The 23,296-nt window shown below is 48.5% G+C and overlaps 1 protein-coding gene across 1 annotated transcript in view; it reads right to left on the reverse strand.

Annotated features, from left to right (window-relative positions):
- The window catches only part of dnah1 (dynein, axonemal, heavy chain 1), a 1,119,271-nt gene that overhangs the window by 537,672 nt on the left and 558,303 nt on the right, over window positions 1-23,296 (reverse strand). The window contains exon 38 of the mRNA XM_072472076.1: window positions 17,681-17,875. Coding sequence (XP_072328177.1) covers window positions 17,681-17,875 — 195 coding nt within the window. The remainder of the gene's footprint in view (window positions 1-17,680; window positions 17,876-23,296) is intronic.

Genomic DNA, 23,296 nt, shown 5'->3' on the forward strand with positions numbered 1-23,296 from the left:
CTCGCACTCCTGCGGTACCTTGGGCGAGGCAACGTCCGGACCGACGCCCGTGGCTGTCGGACATTCCTCCCCGAAGGGAGCCTTCTCCAGAACCAATGGATGAGGAGCTATGTCCGTGTCAGACTTGTAGGCGCCGACCCCGTCGGGGACGGCGGTCCTGGGGGCGCCGTCGTTCCGACCGAAACTGGGACCAGCCCAGGGGCCGTACCTTCCATGTGGATGAACCTGCGGCGACTACTCCTGAGGACGTGGAGACGGAGGACGACTGCCTGCAGTTGCATTGTGTGGCAGCTCCCCGTGTGGCCCCCATTAAGGTGACAGTACGGGTCAATGGCCACCCGCTTGAGATGGAGTTGGACACTGGCGCAGTGGTCTCCGTGATCGCCCAGAGGACATTCGACCGCATCAAGCAGGGTATACAGACCCTTACATTAACCGACTCAAAGGCCAGGTTGGCCACCTACACGGGGGAACCACTGGATATTGCAGGAACTACAATGACCCCTGTTGTTTATGGACGCCAGGAGGGGCGTTTCCCACTTATCGTGGTGCGCGGCCATGGGCCCAGCCTGTTGGGTCGGGACTGGTCGCGCCATTTGCGGTTGCAATGGCAGCACATCCTCCAAACAGTTTCTTAAGCGTTGACTGAGGTGCTAGGACGATACCCAGATGTATTCCAGCCTGGTTTGGCGAAAATAAAACGGGCTGTAGCCCGTATCCAAGTCGAACCAGGAGCCACGCCGCGCTATTTCCGGGCGCGCCCGGTGCCTTACGCCTTGCTCGAGAAGGTAGAAGGGGAGCTCACTCGTTTGGAGAGTTTGGGTATTATCAGGCCCGTCCGTTTTGCTGACTGGGCAGCACCAATTGTACCTGTAATGAAGCCAGATGCCACAGTTCGCTTGTGTGGCGACTATAAACTTACAGTGAATACGGCTTCCCGACTCAACTGATATCCAATGCCTCGCATAGAGGATCTCTACGCGAAGCGTGCAGGTGGACTCTCGTTCACAAAATTAGATATGAGTCACGCCTACCTGCAGTTGGAGCTGGACCCTGCCTCCCAACCATATGTAACGATTAATACACACCGAGGCCTGCATGAATATACACGGTTGCCCTTTGGAGTATCCTCTGCCTGCGCAATTTTTCAACGTGTTATGGAGGGCATTTTGAGAGGTTTACCACGTGTTGCTGTCTACTTAGATGACGTTTTGATTACAGGGAAGTCGGAGCAGGAACATTTGGAAAATCTGGAGGCTGTCCTTAGACGCCTTTCGGAGGCTGGAGTCCGTTTACATCGCACAAAGTGCGTATTTCAGGCAAAGGAAGTAGTCTACCTAGGTTATCGGGTGGACCACGAAGGTTTGCATCCCGTCGCAGAGAAGGTGCGTGCAATTCAACAGGCCCCCGCCCCGACTGACACTTCGCATCTTCGTTCTTTTCTCGGTCTCGTAAACTATTACGGGAAGTTCCTCCCCAATCTGGCAACTACGCCGGCCCCTTTGCGCCTTCTGCTAAAGAAAAATCACACCTGGGTTTGGGGTCAGCCGCAAGAAACCGCTTTCCAGCGGGTAAAGCAACAATTGTTGTCGTCTGGGTTACTCACCCACTATGATCGTGGAAAGCCTTTGCTCGTCACATGTGATGCATCCCCGTATGGTATTGGGGCCGTCCTGTCCCACAAGATGGAGAACGGGGCCGAGTGACCGATAGCTTTCGCCTCCCGCACATTGACTGCAGCGGAGAAAAAGTACGCGCAGATCGAGAAGGAGGGCCTGGCAGTGGTTTTTGCGGTGAAACACTTCCACCAGTACGTGTACGGCCGCCATTTCACTATCGTGACTGATCATAAGCCCCTGCTGGGACTTTTCAGAGAGGATAAGCCAATACCGCCCATTGCTTCCGCACGGATCCAGCGCTGGGCTTTGTTGCTTGCTGCATACGAGTATTCTCTGGAGCACAAACCAGGTACGCAGATAGCAAATGCCGACGCACTGAGCCGATTGCCTTTATCAACCGGCCCCATGTCGACCCCCACGACCGGTGAGGTGGTTGCAACCCTAAATTTTATGGACACCTTGCCTGTCACGGCATCACAGATCCGTGAGTGGACCCAGACGGAGCCAGTCCTGTCAAAGGTTCGGCACATAGTCCTGTATGGTGGGCAGCATAGACAGCTCCCAGGCGAGTTGCAGGCATTTTCCTCCAAGCTGTCAGAATTCAGCGTGGAAGACGGCATCCTCTTGTGGGGGACGTGTGTGATTGTCCCAGAAAAAGGCCAGGAGCTGATACGAACAGACTTGCACAATGGGCATCCAGGTGTGACCAAAATGAAAATGTTGGCCCGGAGTTATGTCTGGTGCCCAGGACTCGACACCGACATTGAGAAGGTGGCCCAGGAGCATCAGAAGCTTCCGCCGGCCGCGTCCCTACATCACTGGGTATGGCCAGGGCGACCTTGGGCACGCTTGCATGCAGATTTCGCAGGCCCTTTTCAAGGATCCATGCTCCTTCTATTAATTGACGTCCAGTCTAAATGGCTAGAGGTGCATAAGATGCAGGGGACAACGTCCTGCGCAACAATTGAAAAGATGCGTTTGTCGTTTAGTACGCATGGCCTCCCCGAGGTGCTGGTCACGGATAACGGCACTCCATTCACGAGTGAGGAGTTTGCGAGGTTCACGAAGATGAACGGCATACGCCATATCCGCACTGCCCCTTACCTCCCGGCTTCAAATGGGTTGGCAGAGCACGCAGTGCTGACATTCAAAAGAGCCCTAAAGAAGCAGTCTTCCGGATCAATGGACACGAGACTGGCTCGCTTTTTGTTTACGTATAGGACCACCCCCCATGCGGTGACTGGGGTAGCTCCCGCAGAACTAATGGGCCGGAGACTTCGCACCCGCCTTAGTATGGTTTTCCTGGACATTGGCGCAAATGTACGCCGCACACAAGAACGGCAGGGACAGGGATTTTCTCGGCATCGGCCGATTCGGCAGTTTGCACCCGGTGACCCAGTGTTCGTTCGGAATTTTGCTGGTGGTGCCCAGTGGGTTCCTGGTGTAATCTTTCGCCAAACGGGCCCTATATCTTACCAGGTGCAAGCCCAGGGCCGTCTCCAGCGCAAACATGTAGACCACGTTCGGTCCAGAAGACTATCCCCTCAAAAGATTCCCCGCCCCCGGAGCTCATTTCTACAGCCGCAGATACCAGAGACAAGGGAAGGTAGTCCTCACAATCTTCCACTGGTGCCTCACTCGAAGCCTGCGCAGGTCGTTACAGAACCGAATGGAGATAGAGACGCTGACATGACGGAGGCAGCAGACTCTGACTCCGAGATGGAGACACAGGATGCATCAGAGGGGGAATCCTCGGGTCCACGGGCCATGGATGTACAACCGTTGCGCCGTTCATCACGGAAGCGCCGGTCTCCGTCTCGTTACACGCCGCCTGATCCAGTGCCGCGTGCAAATGGTGTCCGGCCTGCGGCAAAACGAGTCCGACGCCCTCCTTCGCCAGGGTCTTCGGTGGATTCCTTGGACTTTGGGGGGGAGGGATGTTATAACCTGCCTACTTACCATTGGCTGGGGACTAATGACGATCCCACAATCCTGTGGGAGTATGAGCTTCCCCAATGAAGGGGGCGGAGAAACCATTAGTAAACTCCTAGTATAAATAAAGCTGGCCAGTTTAGGAACCAGCAGGAAGGAGTGTGCAGCAAGGGAAGTTGCTGCTGCTGTTATATATATATGTTATTGTAAATAAATGTTATTACTTTGTATCCTTAAAACTCATGCTGGATTCTTTGTGGCCCTCACAAAAAGTCCATTTTTAAATTCTTCGTTCTTCTTCCTCCAACCGAAATCCTTCTCAATTAACAGTCTCTTTGAACAAGAAGGTCTCCGCATGATCCATTCATTCCTCTACGCCTCGGCGTTTCTCTTTAAAGTTAGCTACTTCAGTTCAATCTGATCACAAAGTCCCTTGCAATTCTTGAATACAGGAGTATCGGTTACCACAGCTTTCAGGCAGTCAAACGCATGTTGAAACTCCGCTGTCCATTGAAATTTTTTAATACGTTTCTTCAGCAAGTCAGTCAGTGGAACAATCACGCTACAAAACTCTCGCACAAATGTTCGATCAAATCTACTCCTGCCACGAAACGGAATTATTTCACGTCGTGTCGAGGGTATCTGAAGCTCCCCAATAACTTCTGTTTTCACATCCCGTGGGACCAATCGACCGTGTCCCATTGTATGGCCAAGGAAAGTGACTTGGGCTTTTGCAAATTCACTTTTGGCTAGGTTTATCACCAAACCCGTCTCCTGAAGTCAATCGAATAACTCCATCAGATGTTTCAAATGTTCTGTCCATGTCTGGCTGAAAATTACCAGATTGTTGATGTATACCGCACAATTCGGTAATCCTGAAATGACTTTGTTAGTTAACCACTGAAATGTGACTGGGGCGTTTTTCATGCCAAATGGCATAACTTTGAATTGGTATATACCATCTGGAGTCACAAAAGCTGAAATCTCCTTCGCCCTTTCGGCTAAAGGTACCTGCCAGTAACCTTTAAGTAAATCCAATTTGGAAATAAAAGCAGATTGTCCCACTTTCTCAATGCAATCCTCCAAACGTGGGATAGGATAAGAGTCCGTTCTTGTAACTGAATTCATCTTTCTATAATCCACACGCAACCGTTGGGTACCGTCTGGTTTAGGTACCATCACTCTGGGTGAGCTCCATTGGCTGCAACCCACTTCAATTATGCCATTTTTAAGCATACTCTCAACCTCTTTGTTAACCAGTGCCAATTTTAACGGGTTAAGTCTATATGGATGTTGTTTGATTGGAACAGCATTTCCCACATCTACATCATGTATAGCCATTTTAGTACTTCCCAATTTATCTCCACAAACTTGCCCATGTGATATCAATAACTCTTTCAGGTCAGTTTGTTTTTCCTCTAGAAGATAACTTAACAATTTATCCCAATTTTTAAGAACATCCTCATTTTCCAATTTAATTTGTGGTATGTCAAATTCACAGTCATCTGGATTTGGTTCGTCACTTTGAGTCAAAATCATTAAAACCTCCTCCTGTTTCTCTCCTTCCCTTTCAAAGTACCTTTTAAGCATATTCACATGACACACTCGCTGAGTCTTCCTTCTATCTGGTGTTTTTACCTCATAATTCACCTCACTTAATTTCCTTTCAATCTGATACGGTCCACAAAACCTAACTTTTAAAGGTTCACCTACCACTGCTTGAGGTTCCCCTATCACTTGACATGTGTGACATGATTGACAAAATTTAACTACATCTTTATGTAATCCAGGCCAATAAAAATGTTTTTGGATTTTAGCTTGAGTTTTCCTTATCCCCAAATGACCTCCCACTGGTACCTCATGTGCCACTCGCAACACCTCCTACCGGCAATACTACTTGATGAACTTCTGCCCACTTTTCATCCGCCTGCATATGTACAGGTCTCCATTTTCTCATCAAGACATCACTTTTACGGTAATAACACTCTGGTATACTCTCAAATTCCTCTTCTGTGTATGCTTTCTGATATATCCGTTTTATTTCTACATGTTTCTGTTGTACTTCGCCAATTTTCCTGAACTAAAAATATCTGCCTCATCCTCCACCTGTTCTTGTTCAACCAGCTGATCAAAAATAGTTTCTAATAATTGCACTTCAACTTCATCTTCACTCTTTGATTTCTCCTCTAGTCTTAACCAACTACTTTGCGACCTTGTTACTACACAATCCGGAAAAATCCCAGGATATTCGTCCTTCAACATTTCAGGGGCGAAATTCTCCCCCAACGGCGGGATGCCCGCCGACTGGCGCCAAAGACGGCGCCAATCAGACGGGCATCGCGCCGGCAAAAAGGTGCGGAAGTCTCAATGTTGGGGCTAGGCTGACGGCGGAGGGATTTCCGCCCCGCCAGCTGGCGGAAATGGCGTTTGTTGCCCTGCCAGCTGGCGCGGAAATGCGGCGCATGCGTGGGAGCGTCAGCGGCCGCTGTCAGTTTCCCAGCGCATGCGCGGGAGCATCAGTGGCCGCTGTCAGTTTCCCGCGCATGCGCAGTGGGGAGAGTCTCTTCCGCCTCCGCCATGGTGGAGGCCGTAGCGGAGGCGGAAGGGAAAGAGTGCCCCCACGGCACAGGCCCGCCCGCGGATCGGTGGGCCCCGATCGCGGGCCAGGCCACCGTGGGGGCACCCCCCAGGGTCAGATCGCCCCGCGCCCCCCCCCAGGACCCTGGAGCCTGCCCACGCCGCCTGGTCCCGCCGGTAAATACCAGGTTTGATTTACGTCGGCGGGACAGGCAATTCCTGGGCGGGCCTTCGGCCCATCCGGGCCGGAGAATCCAGCGGGGGGTCCCCCCAACCGGCGCGGCCGGATTCCCGCCCCCGCCCAATCTCCGGGAGCGGAGACTTCGGCGGGGGCGGGGGCGGGATTCACGGCGGCCAACGGCCATTCTCCGACCCGGCGGGGGGTCGGAGAATGACGCCCCAGTTGTCTGATTTTCCACTGGCTTATCAACCACAGTAGGCATCACTCCCACCTGCGATCCAGCTATATCATTACCCAAGATAAACTGTATTCCTGGACAAGATAGTTTATCTATTACTCTTACTACCACTTCACCACTCTTCACTGGACTTTCCAACCTTACCTTATATAATGGAACGCTACTCCTCTCACCCTGAATTCCACATATTACCACCTTTTCTGGCAACATTCTTCCCAAACTACATAATTCCTGATCTCTTATCATTAAAGATTGACTAGCTCCTGTATCTCTTAAAATTGTGACTTCTTTACCTGCTCCTCCTGATACACATGAGTAAATTTTACCCACACAAGTAAATTCTTTAAAGACATCTGGCACCTTCTTATCAATTACTTCTTGATCAGGCTGTACAATCTTTTGCACCTCCTTTGCTTCACTAGGGCTTTCCTTTACCACTTTAACAAACCCCACTGTCTTATTCTGTTTTCCCACATCAGCCTTCCCAGTGCTTTTCTTCAACCACCAACACTGTGACTTTACATGGCCTAGTTTATTGCAGTGGAAACATTTTAAACGTTTCATTTCTTTTCCACCCTCCTGGATCTCTTTTTTAATCTGAGGTACACTCTCGTTATTATCTCCCATCAGATCACCTTCACCTTTACCACTTGAGTATTTCTCATGTCCCTAGTTTCTATCCCTCACAGGCTGAAACTGATGTCAAATCAAGCTTTGATTTATGAACTAATTCATAATCATCTGCCATTTCTGCTGCTAACCTCTCAGTTTTAACCCTCTGTTCTTCCACATGAGTTCTCACTACATCAGGAATTGAATTTTTAAACTCCTCCAAAATTATAATTTCTCTGAGAGCTTCATACGTTTGATCTATTTTCAAAGCCCTTATCCACCTATCAAAATTACTCTAAGCCTTTTAAACTCCATGTATGTTTGACCAAATTATTTCCTTAAATTTCTGAACCTTTGTCTGTAAGCTTCAGGCACTAGCTCATATAGACCTAAGATGGATTTTTTCACCTCCTCATACATTCCAGATACCTCCTCCGGTAGTGATGCAAACACTTCACTAGCTTTGTTTGAATCAGTAATACCCACATGTCCTGCGGCCATTTCATTTGTTTAGCTACCTTTTAAAATGAAATGAAAAAGGCTTCTACCTCCTTCTTGTCAAACCTTGGCAATGCTTGGACATATTTAAATAGATTCCCACCAAGGCTTCGACTTTGACGCTCTTTCTCACTATCCTCATCACTATCATCCAACTGTACGTTTCCCTTTACATCTGTCAATTTTAACTGACTGTCATGTTTCATTACCATTTTCTGAAGTACAAATTCTCTCTCTTTATCTTTTTCCTTGATCTGTATCTCCCTTTATTTTTCTTTTTGTTCTGCTAGGGCTATTCTTTCTTTTCTCATTTCTTCTCTCTCCTTTTCTTTTTCCTCTCTCTCTTTCTTTTTCCTCTCTACCTCTTTCAAGCTGCTTTAATTCTTTCTCATGTTCCATTTGTTTAATTTGCAACTAAATTTTTGCCATTTCCAATGAATCAAACGGTATCTCAGGCAGCTCTACATACTTAACCACCGCCATAATTAGCTCACCTTTTCGCATTTTGTCAGGTAATGTTAACTGCAATGTTTTTGCCAAACCTAACAGTCTGCTTTTAGTCTCTGTCCGTAAGGTACTGCGTGTGACCGTCTCCACCCCCAAAAACTTCTGAGCCTCTGAAAGAGCCATTGTCCACAACACACTCCCCACTTAAACTAAAATACCACACCTGAAAAGCAATCACAATATGCTCACCCCTCACTGGCTTTAAGTTCACTAAGCCAATCCAATAGATAGACTTTTATCCCCCTCGAGCCCCCAATTGTTATGGGTCCGGGTTTACAGAACCCCAAAGTGTTTCATGGAGTTCAACCGACCCACAACTTTTAATAGATTGTGGTGTGGGAAGCACACGGTGTACTTTTCAGGTGTGATACAGCAATTATGGACAAATGGTTTTTAAAACAAAACAATGTTTATTCTATGAACTCAAGTTAACCTTTTAAAAACAAATATTGAATATCTTAACACCCATTACTTCAAAGATAACCCCAAAAGATTACAACACTAAATAATCCTTCAAACTGTTCCTTTAAACATCCAAAAGACTAATAATAGCACATTAGGTTACATTCAATATATTTATAGTCTTTGGATTTGCAGACATCAACAGATCAGCTGTGTTTTCTTCCTGCAGCTCTCAGCAAAACACACAGACACTCCCAGCTGCCTCCTCAAGCTGAGAATAAAAGCAAAAGTGAGCTCAGCTCCCCCCACCCTCTGACATCACTTCAGTAATATGATCAGCTCCATTTCTTAAAGGTACTCTCACATGACAGAATGCAACTGCTGTTTAAAGGGCAGGATCATTTTCTCAGACAACCTTGTAAAAAAATTCTGTTTGCAATGTACAGATTATAATGGAAATATCATTAATGGTTCAACATAATTGCTGTTGCAAGAAATGGGGAAAAGGGAGATTGCCGTGTTTTGCACCGGGCACTCTCCCACTTGACAGTGGTAAAGAATGCCCAGCAGATGGTGGTACAAAAGGTCAATGCACCCAGTGCCAAAGGAGGTGGTGACAAGTAAGACTAAAGTTTTCTGACCTGAAGAGATCATCCAGATCCTTACAAAAGAAATTTCATCTGGTTCACACAAAATGAATACTTTTTCACATCCATATAGCTACACAACATTCAGGAAAATTGAGATGTCCTCAGCAGCCTACATTTTTTGCATTAAGAAATTCCTGAAGCTGTTTAGAATAACATTTCTATATCTGTATTTTGTTTATTTGTTAATCATTGCCCTTAATATTAACTCTCCCATGACAGACGTAAAGCGTCATCACCAGATAGTGGTGGGAGGGGGTCAAACATGTAAAAACAGAGATGGAGTTCTCAACCAATCACATGCATGCCTATTGTCCTAGTTCCATGGGCATATTTGTGCAAATGTCCCATCTTGGAAAAGTGAGTTATTTAAATAAGCGTTTCACAGTGCAATTAGGAGCCTCATATAAATTTAAGTTCCTATGCCTCAACTGGCCAGCTGCCAGGCAAGGAATGGATTAAAAATATTGTAATGAGGTCCTGGCATCAAACATAGGAACATAGGAATTAGGAGCAGCAGTAGGCAATTCAGCCCTTCGAGCCTGCTCTGCCATTTAATCAGATGCGGCAGCACGGTAGCACAGTGATTAGCACTGTTGCTTCACAACGCCAGGGACTCGGGTTCGATTCCCAGCTGGGTCACTGTCTGTGTGGATTCCGCAAGTTCTCCCCGTGTCTGTATGGGCTTCCTCTGGGTGCTCCGGTTTCCTCCCACAGACCAAAGATGTGCGGGTTAGGTGGATTTGTCACGCTAATTTGCCCCGTATTGTCCAAAGGTTAGTTGGGGTTGCCGGGTTACGGGGCTAGGGTGGAGTGTGGGCTTAGGAAGGGAGCTCTTTCAGGGGCCGGTGTTAACTCGAATGGCCTCCTCTGTACTGTAAATTCTATGATGCCATAAGATCATGGCTGATCTCTTCCTGGTCTCAAATCCACCTCCTCACCTGTTGCCCATGTCCCTTCAACTCGTTTATTATCAGAAATATAGCTATCTCCTTCTTGAAACCACTTAATGACTCAGATGTCACAACACTATGGAGCAGCGAGTTCCACAAATTCACCACCCTCTGCGAGAAGTAGTTCCTCCTTATCTCAGTTCTAAAACCCGTTTTAGATTGCCACACAAGGGGGAACATTTGGTCGACCTTTACTTTATCAATCCCATTTAGTATTTTAAACATCTTGATCAGATCATCGCTCAACTTTCTAAACTCCAGCAAGCTGTATCATCTTTCCTCATACGCCAACCCTTTCATCCCCAGAAAGTCTGTGGGGGTTCCACATTCCTGGCCTTGCCAAGATTTCCCGCTGCCTCATGCCAAACCTGTAAATATTAGGCTATTGTTTTTCTATTTCCAATTGACTATTCACCAACCATATAATGCAAACATTTTCTTTCCCCTTTCAATTTTCTTTCTCATCACATCGCAACAACCATATTCATTCAATTGGCAAGAACCTTCGCACTCCCCCGCCACCATTGCCCCCCACCTTCCTTTCCCAGCCTCAGACATCGGGAATACTGTTGGCAAATTGTTGCTTAAAATTTTGTGAATTCTGTTTTTAAAATATTTTTATTAAACATTTTTAAATAAATACAAAGCCATAAAACAAAGCAAATAATGGAACACAGCAGCATCAACCACCACCCCCACCCCTTAACAGCTGATGGTAACTAGCTCTTTAAAGAAGAGAATAAAAGGTCACCATATTTTGTAGAACCCTTCAATTACACCTCTTAACATGTATTTAACTTTCTCAAGATGCAAAAACTCCACGAGATCCCCCAGCCACACTAATCACTGGTTGGAGAAGCGGACCTCCACTCCAACAGAACCCACCTGTGAGCGATCAGTGAGGCGAAGGCTAAGATACAGTCCCCGTACCCATCTGGATCTGCAACCAATTTGCCAGGCCCCTCCCATATCACTCACACTTATCGTCCATCCCCTCAAACAACCAACTCAACCTAGCCCCAGTAAAGTGTGCCCGGGGTACCACCTTCAACTGTATCAACTCCAGATTCGCAACACGATGAAGTAACGTTCATCCTACGTCATAGCCTCTCTAATGCATGGCCTTAATCCCCACCAGGGGTAGAGTATCCTCCGTCATTATACACCTGTAAATTCCCGAGGTACACCCCTCTTCCAGCCTCATGAGCATCAAAGCCCTTTCCAACAGTAAGGATGACAGCGCTACTGGATACGACGGGAAAGCTTTCCTTGCAAAGTCCCTCACTTGCAGACAAGCTTTCTTCCTGCGGAAACCCAAACTTGTCTGACAGCTCTTCCAGGCTCATGAACCGGCCCTCCAGAAACAAGTATCCTATGACATCCACCTCCTTATCCTCCCAACCCCGAAACCTGGCATCCAGTCTTGCCAGCTCAAACATATGGTTAACACAAATCGGCGCCCGCTTTGACATCCTACCTAATTTATAATGCTTCCGAAATTGACGCCAGATTTCAATGTTGGAACCACCACCGGATTAACTGAATATTTCCCTGGAGAGAACAGTGAGGCCGTTGCCAACACCCGCAACCCTGTCCTCTTACGTGAGTCCTATTACATGCCTTCTGATCCCCACGCAACCCAACACCTTCTCCGTGTTCACCGCCTAATAGTAGGACATCAGGCTTGGTAACGCCAAACCCCTCGACTGACGGTCCTTTTGTAGGACTGTTCCACAAATCCTAGTAACCATACCTGCCCAAGTAAAGGACTAAATCTGCCTCTCCACCCTCGCAAAATACATGTTGGGCAAAAAAAACGGCAAGCATTGGATTAGGAACAGAAAATGTGGCAAATTGTTTATCTTCACGGACTGCATTCGGCCTGCCAAGGACAGAGGGAGGCTATCCCACCAGACTCGTCACGATTAATTTACGAAGCCGAGCCCAATTCCGCACTACCTGGACCTCCAAAATACCCAAAATGAGTGCCAGTCAAACAAAACAGCAACACCTCAACGGCAAGCTCCCTTCTCCGGCAGGGTAACTGAAAAACACCGACTCGCCTCCAGGTTTAACTTATACCCAGAGAACATCCCAAACTGCTTCAAGAGCCCCATTATACCCCCCATTTCAGGGACCAGCGCCAAAATCTACAGTAACAGATCATTCGCATACAGGGATACCCTATGTTCCAGCACCCGCCCACTATCCCCCTCCACTAGCCAGAATTCCTCAAAGTGATGGCTAAAGGCTCCAGCGCCAACAGAAATAAGAGCGGGGACACAGGACACCCCTGCCTAGTTCCCCTATACAGCTGAAAGTACTTTGAGCTCATATCATTCATGCGAATGCTATCCTGAGGTTCCTTGTACAACAGTCTTACCCATGACAACAACTTGGGCCTAATCCCGAACTGCTCCAAAACCGCAAGCAGATACTTCCATTCTACCCTATCAAAGGCCTTTTCCGTATGTGGTTGTTGAGTCGGCCCCCTCTCCAGCACCACATGCATCAGGTGCGGGGCATGATCTGAAATTACAATTGTCGAATATTCCGCTCTCCGCAACCCCGGCCAACGAGAAGAGATCTCCTTACCCCTGGGTGTAGAAATCTCCACTGGTCCGCCCCACCCATCACCCTCATAAATGCTGCCAACACCTTCGCCTACCCAAAGGGGACAAAGGCTTGGGCTAGGAATGGTCCACCTTCAGAACACAAGACCATATTCCAATCCACCCCCCCAGGATTAACTGATCTGTGTCCATATCCAGGATAGCGGCCGCCACCTTCTTCATGAAATCTACATTGTCCCAATTTGGAGCGTACATATTCGCCAACATGACAGACCTGCTCTCCAGCACCCCCGAGACCATAACATATCTATCCCCCTGCTCCGCTACCACATTCTGCATTTGGAACCGGACTCTTATTGATTAGGATTGGCACCTGCCGGACCCAACTGTCAAAGCTTGAATGAAACACCTGACTTATGCAGCCTTTACGAAGCCTTATCTGGTCCTTCACCCGCAAATGAGTCTCCTGCAACAGCACCACATCAGCCCTCAAGCTCTTCAAATGAGTAAACTCTCACCCATTTTACCAGGCCCCCCAACCATAGCATGTTCCATGCCACCAACCGAATCGGGGGTCTCTCTTCACCCTCCCACTTGGATCAGCCATCATCCTTCCGTGGGGTGGACCCATCCCCCTAACATTCCCCAACCAGCAGTCCCTTCCCAATATGGCACCTGGCCCCAACCATCAGATGGAGCCAAGAAACAATCCCCAGTCACCGTCAGCAAACTATCCCTCCTCCCACCCATAAATCCCACAACCACTTCCTCTCGAAACCGCCCTTATCTCCCCACCATTCACAACTCCTAGGCACGCTGAATCAGCCACAGACAAGATCAGCAGGTCACAGCACCCCGCCCCATCTTGATCCCGTTAACTAGCGAACTGCAGTTGGCTAGCAGGGTACCCCCTGCCAGACTCCCCCTCACCCAAAAATCAACAATAAAGCAATGGACCCTCCACACCCACCCCATCCTTCCAAACACCATTGACCCCTCCCCCTTTCCATATGCCCATTTTCGCCCCTAATAACTATAAAAGAAAAAAAGGGGAGAGAAGCAAGCCAATCCATCTAACAGTGCCCCAAAACAATTTTCAATTAACGATTAAAAATATCAAATACAAAGAAAATACAAGATTCCAGATGCAACAAAGAAAACATAAAACCATTAACCCTCCAACACTGCCCCCTTCCCCCCCACTTTACCAACAAGGTCCCCCTTCCACAATTCTCAGTTCAGTCCAAGAACCTCTGCCTTTACAAATGCCTCCACCTCCTCTGTCATCTCAAAGAAACAATCCCTCGAGTTGTGCATGACATTCAACTTTGCCGGGTAGACCACACCAAAACACACTCCACTTCTGTAAAGTGCTACCTTCGCCTTGTTGAAGGCCGCTTGCATTTTTGCCAACTCTACCATGACACCTTGGTAGATCCGAATACCACTGCGTTCCCATCTCACCTCACAGTTCTGCTTAGCCCATCGCAGCACCTTCTCCTTCATCTGGTAGCTGTGAAAGCAGGCTATCACAGCTCTAGGTGACTAGTTAGCCTGTGACTTCAGCCAGAGCGACTGATGTGCACTATCCAGCCTGAAGGGGAAGGGTTCTTCCTCCTCCCCCAACACCTTCCCAAACATTGCTGATGAGAACTCTGTCGCCCTGGGGACCTCCATACCCTCAGGCAGCCCCACAATCCGCAAGTTCAGCCGACGGGACCTGTTTTCCTGGTCCTCAACCGTTGCTCCTTCGCCGCTGCCTGCTTCCTCAGCTGATTGGCCAGCATCCTACTCTCCTTTTCCCTGTACTCAAAAACTGGCCCCCTGGCCCTCCACAACTACCCTACTGCCTTCCCCATGGGTCACTAACCTGAACTCCATCTGGCGTCTCTGCCTCTTCTTTAACAACCCTCCTGTGGTACCATTGAGTGCCTCTGATCCACCTTAGAATCTCATCTACTAGCCTCACCCTCTCTTCTCGTTCCACTGTCTCCCTTTGCGCCCGGATTGAAATAAATATGTCTCTAACTACCACCTTAAGTGCCTCCCATAGTGTGGCAGTCGTGACCTCCCCCATGCCATTCATCTCCACACTGCCCTTAATAACGGCCCTCACCCGCTCACACACCTCCTCATCCGCCAGCAACCCCATATCTAACCTCCATTGTGGCCACTGGGCCTCCCCCTGCACCACCCGCAAATCCACCCAGTACGTGTGTGGTCAGAAACCATAATCACCGAGGACTCCGAGTCGGCCACCCCTGCCAACAGCGCCTTATCCATCACAAAGAAACTGATCGAGTACAGCCAGTGCAAATGAGAGAAGTACGAGTACTCCTTTGCCTCGGCCTCCCAAACCTCCATGGGTCCGACCCCCCCATATGATCCATGAACCCTCTGAACTCCCTAGCCACCGTCGACACCCTCAACAACTTAGGACTCAACGGGTCCAACCTTTTGACCTAGGACCTCCGATAATTAGCCTATGCGTGTCCGGTTCTGCCTCATAAAGTCCACTTTGTCCCAATTCGGGCTATTGGCATCCCCTCCAATTTCCCACTGACCATCACATATCTACCCCCCGGATTGGCCACAATGCCCCCTACCTCAAATGCCACTTCCTTATTAACCAACACTGCCACAACCCTCGTCTTGATGTCTAACACTGAGTGGAACACCTGCCTCACCCATCCCTTCTTCAGCTTCATCTGATCCCCCAACTTCAGGTGCGTCTCCTGCAAGAACACAACTTCCGCCTTCAAAACTCCTGAAGTGCGCAATTCGCACGACCGCTTAACCGGCTCATTCAACCCTCGCACGTGACCAGCCTGGTCGGGATCTACCCCCACCCCTCCCCTACCGATTAGCCAAACCCCTTTTTAAGGCAGCCCCCAGCGTCAGGCCGGCGTCACATGCCCCTCCAGTCCTGCCCCCAGAGGCCTGCCACCATCTCCCTCTTCCCAACTGCGCCACACCAACCACAGCCATGTCAGCAACTCTCCCCCTCCCTCACATCCAAACAAAGAACCAACCCATTCCTCCCTCCCCCACACCATCCTCCTGACAACCCCCCACTTGAAGGGGCTGTTTAGCACAGGGCTAAATCGCTGGCTTTGAAAGCAGATCAAGGCAGGCCAGCAGCACGATTCAATTCCCGTACCAGCCTCCCCGAACAGGCGCCGGAATGTGGCGACTAGGGGCTTTTCACAGTAACTTCATTTGAAAGCTACTTGTGACAATAAGCGATTTCCATTTCCATTTCCATTTCACTTCCGTTAACTAGCCCGCCCAGCTAGCATGGGGGCCGCGCAAGGCTTCCCTTCACCCTCATAATCCACCCCTCCCCGCATCCTCTCAAAAACCAACAAAGAAAAACAAAAGGCACACTCCCGTACCAGCCTCCCCGAACAGGCGCCGGAATGTGGCGACTAGGGGCTTTTCACAGTAACTTCATTGAAGCCTACTCGGGACAATAAGCGATTTTCATTTCATTTCATTTCATCATCAACTCTCCCGTCGTAACCTGATTCAATCCACCCACCTAATATGCCCCACAATTTACACAGAACTCCTTTCCAAAGTTCAATGTCCTCACACTTCTTCCAGTCTATCGTCTCTCATGAAGTCCATCGCCTCCTTCAGTGAGTCAAAATAAAATTCCTGCTTTTGATCACTCACAAGCGTACAGGGTACAACACCCCGAACTTCACCCCCTTGTAGAGGGTGGCCTTTATCGGGTTATACCCGGCCCTCCCCTTGGCTCGCACCCAGGTCCTGGTAAATCCTCAGCTCACTCCCCACTCAGTGCATTTCTTGATCTGCCTCCCACACCTCAAGATCTTTTCTTTATCCAGGAACTGATGCAGCCTCACCACCATCGCCCTCACTGGCTCCCCCACATGCGGTCTCCTCCTCAGCGCCTGCGCCCAATCCATCTTGAGGGGCCGGTCAAAGGACCTCTCCCGCATCAGCTTCTCCAACATGCTCGCCACAAACTTGGGGGCCTCTGCACCTTCGATGCCTTCGGGCATCCCCACGTTCTACAGAGTCTGCCTCCTGGAGCAGTTCTCAAGGCCCTCCAGCTTCTCACTCAGTCTTTTCTGGCTGCTCATCACCATCCCCATCTCTGCCTCCACCGAGGTCAGCTGCTCCTCATGTTCCACCACCAACTCCTCCACCTTCTGGATCACCAAGCCTTGGGCCTCCTGCCTCTGCTCCACCCACTCGATCGTTGCCTTGGCCAAATCCTCTAAGGTCTCTTTCCGCTGCTGTTGGAATTTGTCATTTAGGAACTCCAGCAGCTGCTCCGTTGACCACTGGGAGGGCAGGACTGTACCCTTGCTCTCATTCACCTTCACCTGTGTCAGACCACAAACACTTTCCTGATCCAATTGCTTTCTCTTCCTAGTGGCACTTCTCATCTAATGAGCCATACATCAGTCCCACCAGAGGGGTATTGCATTCCCTGGACACTCATGCACCTTTTATCCTCAAACACCACACAATTCGGGTGGAGAAAGTCTGAAAAAGTCTACCTCGGGTGGGTGGCACCAAATGTGCGACCACTCACTCCATGATCGCCATCGGAAGTCCGGAGATAGATATATTTCTGATAAAATACGGTTCAAAGGAATATCGGGAACAGGTAGGGAGGTGGATTTGAGACCAGGAAGAGACCAGCCATGATCTGATTGAATGGCGGAGCAGGCTCGAGGGGCTGAATTTTCTACTTCTGCTCCTAATTCCTATGTTCGTAGAATTGTGGAAAAGAGGTAACTAGGTATTCGCTAGCCTTGAAGTTGAGATACAGAGCTTGTGCAACTCCTGCTATCTCTACTTCCTAGTCTACCTGTGCTCCACTCTCCATCCACCTAAGTGCATAAATATTCAAATGTAGCAACATTACTTTTCAGCTATTTATATGTAGAAGCATTTACTGACCTCCAGGAAACGATGAAAGAGGGATTCCAGTTGAGCTTTGTAGGGGTCGATGCTGGGAGGAACATGCCTCAGCCAGCATTCAGTAAATGGTTTCAGTCCCAAAATACTAGGCTCCAGGTAGACCATCCCACAGCGAGATACAGTGGCAGGAGAGGCCACTGCTAAGTCCTGTACCTCAAACATCATTGTCATCACCTCGAAGAAAAAAGATACAAAGATCACTAAGTGTCTCCCTACTCTGGTATCAGGTTCCAAGACAGAAAATAGAGAAATCTAAGTGAAACTATTTATTTCATAAATTGGTGGCATTCCAATGAAACATTTAGAACAGGATCCCTAAGGGGGAATGCTGGAAATACTCAGCAGGTTAGGCAGCATCTTTGGGGATAGGAAGGCAGGGTTAATGTTTTAAGTCCATGACCATTTGTCAGAACCAGATGATGTTACAGATGAACAGTTTATGAAGAGAAACAGAGTCAGGGGAAGGGTACAGAAGGCAAATCACACACATAAAAATAGAAAAGGAATGATCTGTAAAGTGATTAAGTGAAGGCAGATGGTAAATTAAATGAGAGCTGTTGTGACGCTGAAAGATAAAAGGATGCAATTCTGAGAGAAATTGGAGAAGTGTAAGGTGTATCTGACAGAAGGGCCAGGATTTTCTGTTTGGATATAATGATGGAGGCGAAACTCACTACCTTTTGTGTCAGTAATGGACCCAGGCTGGCAGGAACACTCCTAGGGTGCCAGTATGGCAGTGCCAGGATGCCCAGCTGCCATGTTGGCATTGCCAGGATTCAGACTAGGGGGAGGCCTTACCAGGTAGAGGAGATGGGGGATTCCCGGAGGTCTCCCCAAGGTTGGGGGGGCCTGAAAATGGGGGGGGGGGGGGGGGGGGGGGGGGAGATCGGGGCAGCCAGACAAAATGGCGCCCCGATCTGCAAGGAGCCTTTCCCACTGGAGAGAAACTCCCCGAAGCCAAAAAAAGGCAAAGTGCCGTTTAACAGCGAGATGTTTCTCGGCACTGCAGCCACCGAGAAACACCCTGCTAAACGCGCCCAAAACCAGACATAGATATTTTTCGGGTGAATCGCGCCCATTCGACGGGATTCTCCGTTGCCCAACACCGATATTGTAATCGTCGATCAGGCCGAGAATCGACTCCAACTCCCAAATCGCGGCCGGAGCCGGTTTGACGATGGTCAGTCATACTCCCCCCCCCCCTCAGAAATGGCCTAACCATGCGCGGCCATGGACCTGGCCATTCTCTGGCCGTTTTCGGCGCGGGAGCCGGGAGTTTCACCCGGCACCGCTGCTAGCCCCTCACCGGTCCCAGAATCGGTGAGGGATCACGCCAATTTTTTCATCGTAAACCTCCCGCGAATCCTCCGTTCGAGCCGGCACTTAGCTGCTGAAACGGAGAGTCCAACCCATTATATCTGTAACAAGTAGAGTTTAAATTTTGTATTCTCTATTTGAAATACTAATTAGGATTCTTCTTTTTCAGGATTTATCTAGTTTGCAATTTATACTTTTCATTAAGCATTAAGTTATATGCTTGCTTATAATAAACTTCAGTGTGTTTTAAAATTTAAATGGGCTCTCTTAGTTTTCTGTATCAATAACTCAAGGAACCCAACTCCTGTTCCCTTTTGTAAACCACATTTACAAAACGTGAGGGTAGTTAATCATGAAGTGCGCCTGATCCTGAATATTTACTGAGGAGTTTCACCGGACCGTTATGATAATATGAAAATTACAATCTAGCTAAAAACCAACTGAAAATAGTGTTATTAGAAAAAAAAGGTAATAATCTCGACTGATTCCTTTCCTTTGGAGGCGGTTTAGGTTCAGTGAAGTCAATTATGTGTCTGAGTCTGACTCCCTCTAGCTGATGTTGAGGCTAGTTAATCAGGAAGTGCGCCTGATCCTGATTAGCTCCCAAAAATGGGACGAGGAGTGTAAGACATCACAGAGAGGTGCATGGCGTTAGGAAGAAATATCAGGGCAAAGGGCCAAGGCAGCTGAAAGCACAGCCAACAATGGTGCAGCGACTAAATCAAATTCATTTAATTCATTACATTCAGCTTCCCATTTATCAACAAGCAAATTAAAAGGCTACTTGCTATCCAGCAAACACAAATGTGTAAGATAGAGAAGTGGTGCAAAAGTAGTCCAACATTAATGTGATTTGTCGATTGTACAGCACTTGTTGAACAATCCCAATGCGTTCAGAATTATACAACAACCAATTTAAAATTATCAGTCGGGCTTGCAATGTAGCTCACTTACATCTGCAAGTAGTTACATATATTCATATGCAGGGACCTGTCCTCTGCAAAAGGAATATGTCCAGACCTTGTACCTTTTTGAATAAACAAAATCATGGGGGACCTGGTGCACTCGCTATGGTATAAATTGTTTCTCCCTTTGAAATTTGGTATTTTTGCGCCTCTCCTGATGCATGCAAGAAGAAAAAACTTCAATAGCATGTCTCTTTTTTCAGCAATACTCAAGTTCTGTACTACCAAACAAATACAATTTCCGCGATTCTATCAAAGGACAAAAACTTCACAACATAACATTCTTTCATTACCCATGTCCATACCCTTGAGCAACTACAAAACTTTACTCTTCCTTTTTCCAACCATTCCTATGTGGCTTCAGTACAGGCAAATTATTCAGATCCATGCTCTAACTGCTGAGGTGCTCTTGGTCAACATCATCTAGGCCAGGGATTTTCAAGCTCCAGGGGCAGGATTCCCCGACCCTCCACGCCGGAATCGTGCCCGGCGCTGGGGCGGAGAATAGCCGTTCACGACAGAAATCCGGCGCGATGGTGCTTCTGCGATTCTCCATGGACCCGCCAGTCACGGCGCGCAGGACGACGCGGCGGCGGTCGGGGGCCGTTGGAACATGCCCCCGCGGCGATTCTCCATGGTCGACCAGTCGAACTCCCACCGGCGTGGTTTACATCTGGTACCACCCGGCGGGAGCGCGGACCCACGGTCGCGGTGGCGGTCCTGGTGGGGGACGGGGGTATCTGACTCTGGGGGGGTCCTCAGCGGTGGCCAGACCTGCGATTGGGGGCCACCGATCGGCGGGCCATCGCGATCTGTGGGGGACCTACCTTACTCCACACAGGCCCGCTGTGTGGCTCCGTGGTCTGGACAGCAGGGCCCCATCGGCAGCCAGAGCTGCGGGACGCATGCTGGGGCCCTTCTAGCCCCCTGGAAAACGGAGAATCACCCTGGACTTTCGAGGAAAAATTCCAGAGTGATTCTCACCCGTTTTCCGGCGGCCGTGGGTCCGTGAATCCTGTCACGGTGCGATCAGTCGCGACATTCCCGATCGCGGGAGAAGTGTCCAATGGCCGCGGTCGGCTTTTAAGGATGCTGGCCGCAGCTGGTCTTTAAATACAAACGATGGTATCTTCCCGCCAGAAGTAGTGGCAGAAAGCAAGTCATGACCATAGTGGTCAGCACAGTTGCTTCACAGCTCCAGGGTCCCAGGTTCGAATCCCAGCTTGGGTCACTGTCTGTGCGGAGTCTGCACATTCTCCCCGTGTCTGCGTGGGTTTCCTTCGGGTGCTCCGGTTTCCTCCCACAGTCCAAAGATGTGCAGATTAGGTGGATTGGCCATGCTAAATTACCCTTAGTGTCCAAAGCGGGGTGGGGTTACTGCGTTAAGTGAATAGGGTGGAGGTGTGCGCTTGGGTAGGGTGCTCTTTCCAAGGGCCGGTGCAGACTCGATGGGCTGAATGGCCTCTTTCTGCACTTTAATTCTATGAAATCTATGAGCGCGGCACGGACACTGATGTCTCGCGCCGTGTATGGCTGTGGTTTGGGTGCAAAATCATGAAGGAGACATTTGTAGCTGCCAGCAAGCAAGCAACAGGACTGTGTGAAGAATTGAAGATGGGTCATTTTGTAATAAGGAAGAGAGTGCCAGAGTCACAAACAGGCCAGGATATCACAACTGAATCTGCTGGAGACGCCAGGGAAGGACAAAGCAGCATTGGTGTAAGCTGTATACAAAGCTCATGGGCTTCTGGCGAACACCCAACAAAGAAAAAACTGAAGGCGGGTACAAAGCAGTCTAAAAATAATTTATTGAGGTGTGGCTTTGTTAATTGTGCCTATGAAAATCAGGATGCCAAGCCCATGTGTGTTATAGGCAGGAAGGTACTGGTAAATGAAAGTTTAAATGCTCAAAACTTCAAAGGCATGATGTGTTCGAGGACAAATCTCTTGATTTGTTTCAAAGGGTGCATCAAGAATTTAAATCGTCAGCTGAAGTCCTTAGCAGAAATGTAACATTGAATGACTAAGCAAGTGAGATTGTGAGGATCAAGCAGGTTCACCTGTTGCATTAAAGGTAAGAAATAATGATGGGCCACGAAGGTTAGCCCGTGTGGGTCACGAAGATCGGTTGGTCTGGGTTTAAAGGTTAACCGGCATTGGTCGTGAAGGTCGGCCGGCATGGGTCCCGAAGGTTAGCCAGTTGGTAAAAGTGGGTCCCGGGAAAAAAAGTTTGAAAATCACTGATCTAGGCTTTGGAGCCCATAATGTCCTACCAAAGACGGCTACACCTGCAGCTGCGCAGCGTAAGATTCAAGACCCAAGGGAGTATGTCAGGTACTGATTCAGTTTGGTGAGGGGCAAGGAGAAACAGGTTGACAAGTTCATAATGACATGTGAGATTACCTTTAAGAAATGGGTATTTATCAAATAGCTGTAGTGGATGTACCTTTAAGAAATGGGTGTTTTTCAAATAGCTGTAGTGGGTGTATCTGTAAGAAATGGGTGTTTATCAAATAGCTGCAGTGATGTCAGAGTGTGGGTGGAGCTGGGCTGTCTGTCTGTTTTACTTTCGCTTTGAGCTAGCAGCTACAGGGTGTGTTTAATTTTGTTTTGCATATTGGGCATCCATTATTTTGCACCCAGCAAAACTAGGTGTAATTCTGATTCCTTTCTGCATGAAAGGGATGTCTTCAAATCACTTGCTAATTTGAAAGTGATAACTGCTCTCAGTAGAGAATTTAAATCAGATCTTTGTGTTAAAGAAGGTATTTGTCTTATGGATGTTGCAAGGAAAGATTAAGGGTTACTTATTGAGTACTGCATTCTTTGGAAGGAGTAGTTGAGTTGATGGTTGCGACAATGTTTACTGTGTGTTTACAAAAATGTTAACTGGATTTCATAGAATAAACATTGTTTTTGTTTTAAAATACTCTCAGTTCTCTGTTGCATCACACCTGTAAAGTGGGCCCTTGTGCTCCCCATAACCAAAATCTATTTAAAGTTGTGGGTCAGGTGACCTCCATGGTCCACTTTGGGGTTCTCTAAACCCTGGCCCATAACAATAAGTTCATAAAATATAGGAGCAGAATTAGGCCATTCGGCCCAGCGAGTCTGCTCCGCCATTCTATCATGGCTGATATGTTCCACATCTGCTACCTATAATGTTACAGGCCAAGAGCTGGATGGCGACATCATCCTGAGCATCTCCGCCCTAGAACACATGACCTAAGAGTGGGAGTCGGCAATTTACCCTCCCGAGCCTAACACCCTCAATGTGATCATGGCTGACCCATCCTGGCCTCAACTCCACCTT

This window comes from Scyliorhinus torazame, chromosome 13 (genome assembly GCF_047496885.1).
Source record: "Scyliorhinus torazame isolate Kashiwa2021f chromosome 13, sScyTor2.1, whole genome shotgun sequence".
In the NCBI taxonomy this organism is placed as follows: Eukaryota; Metazoa; Chordata; class Chondrichthyes; order Carcharhiniformes; family Scyliorhinidae; genus Scyliorhinus; species Scyliorhinus torazame.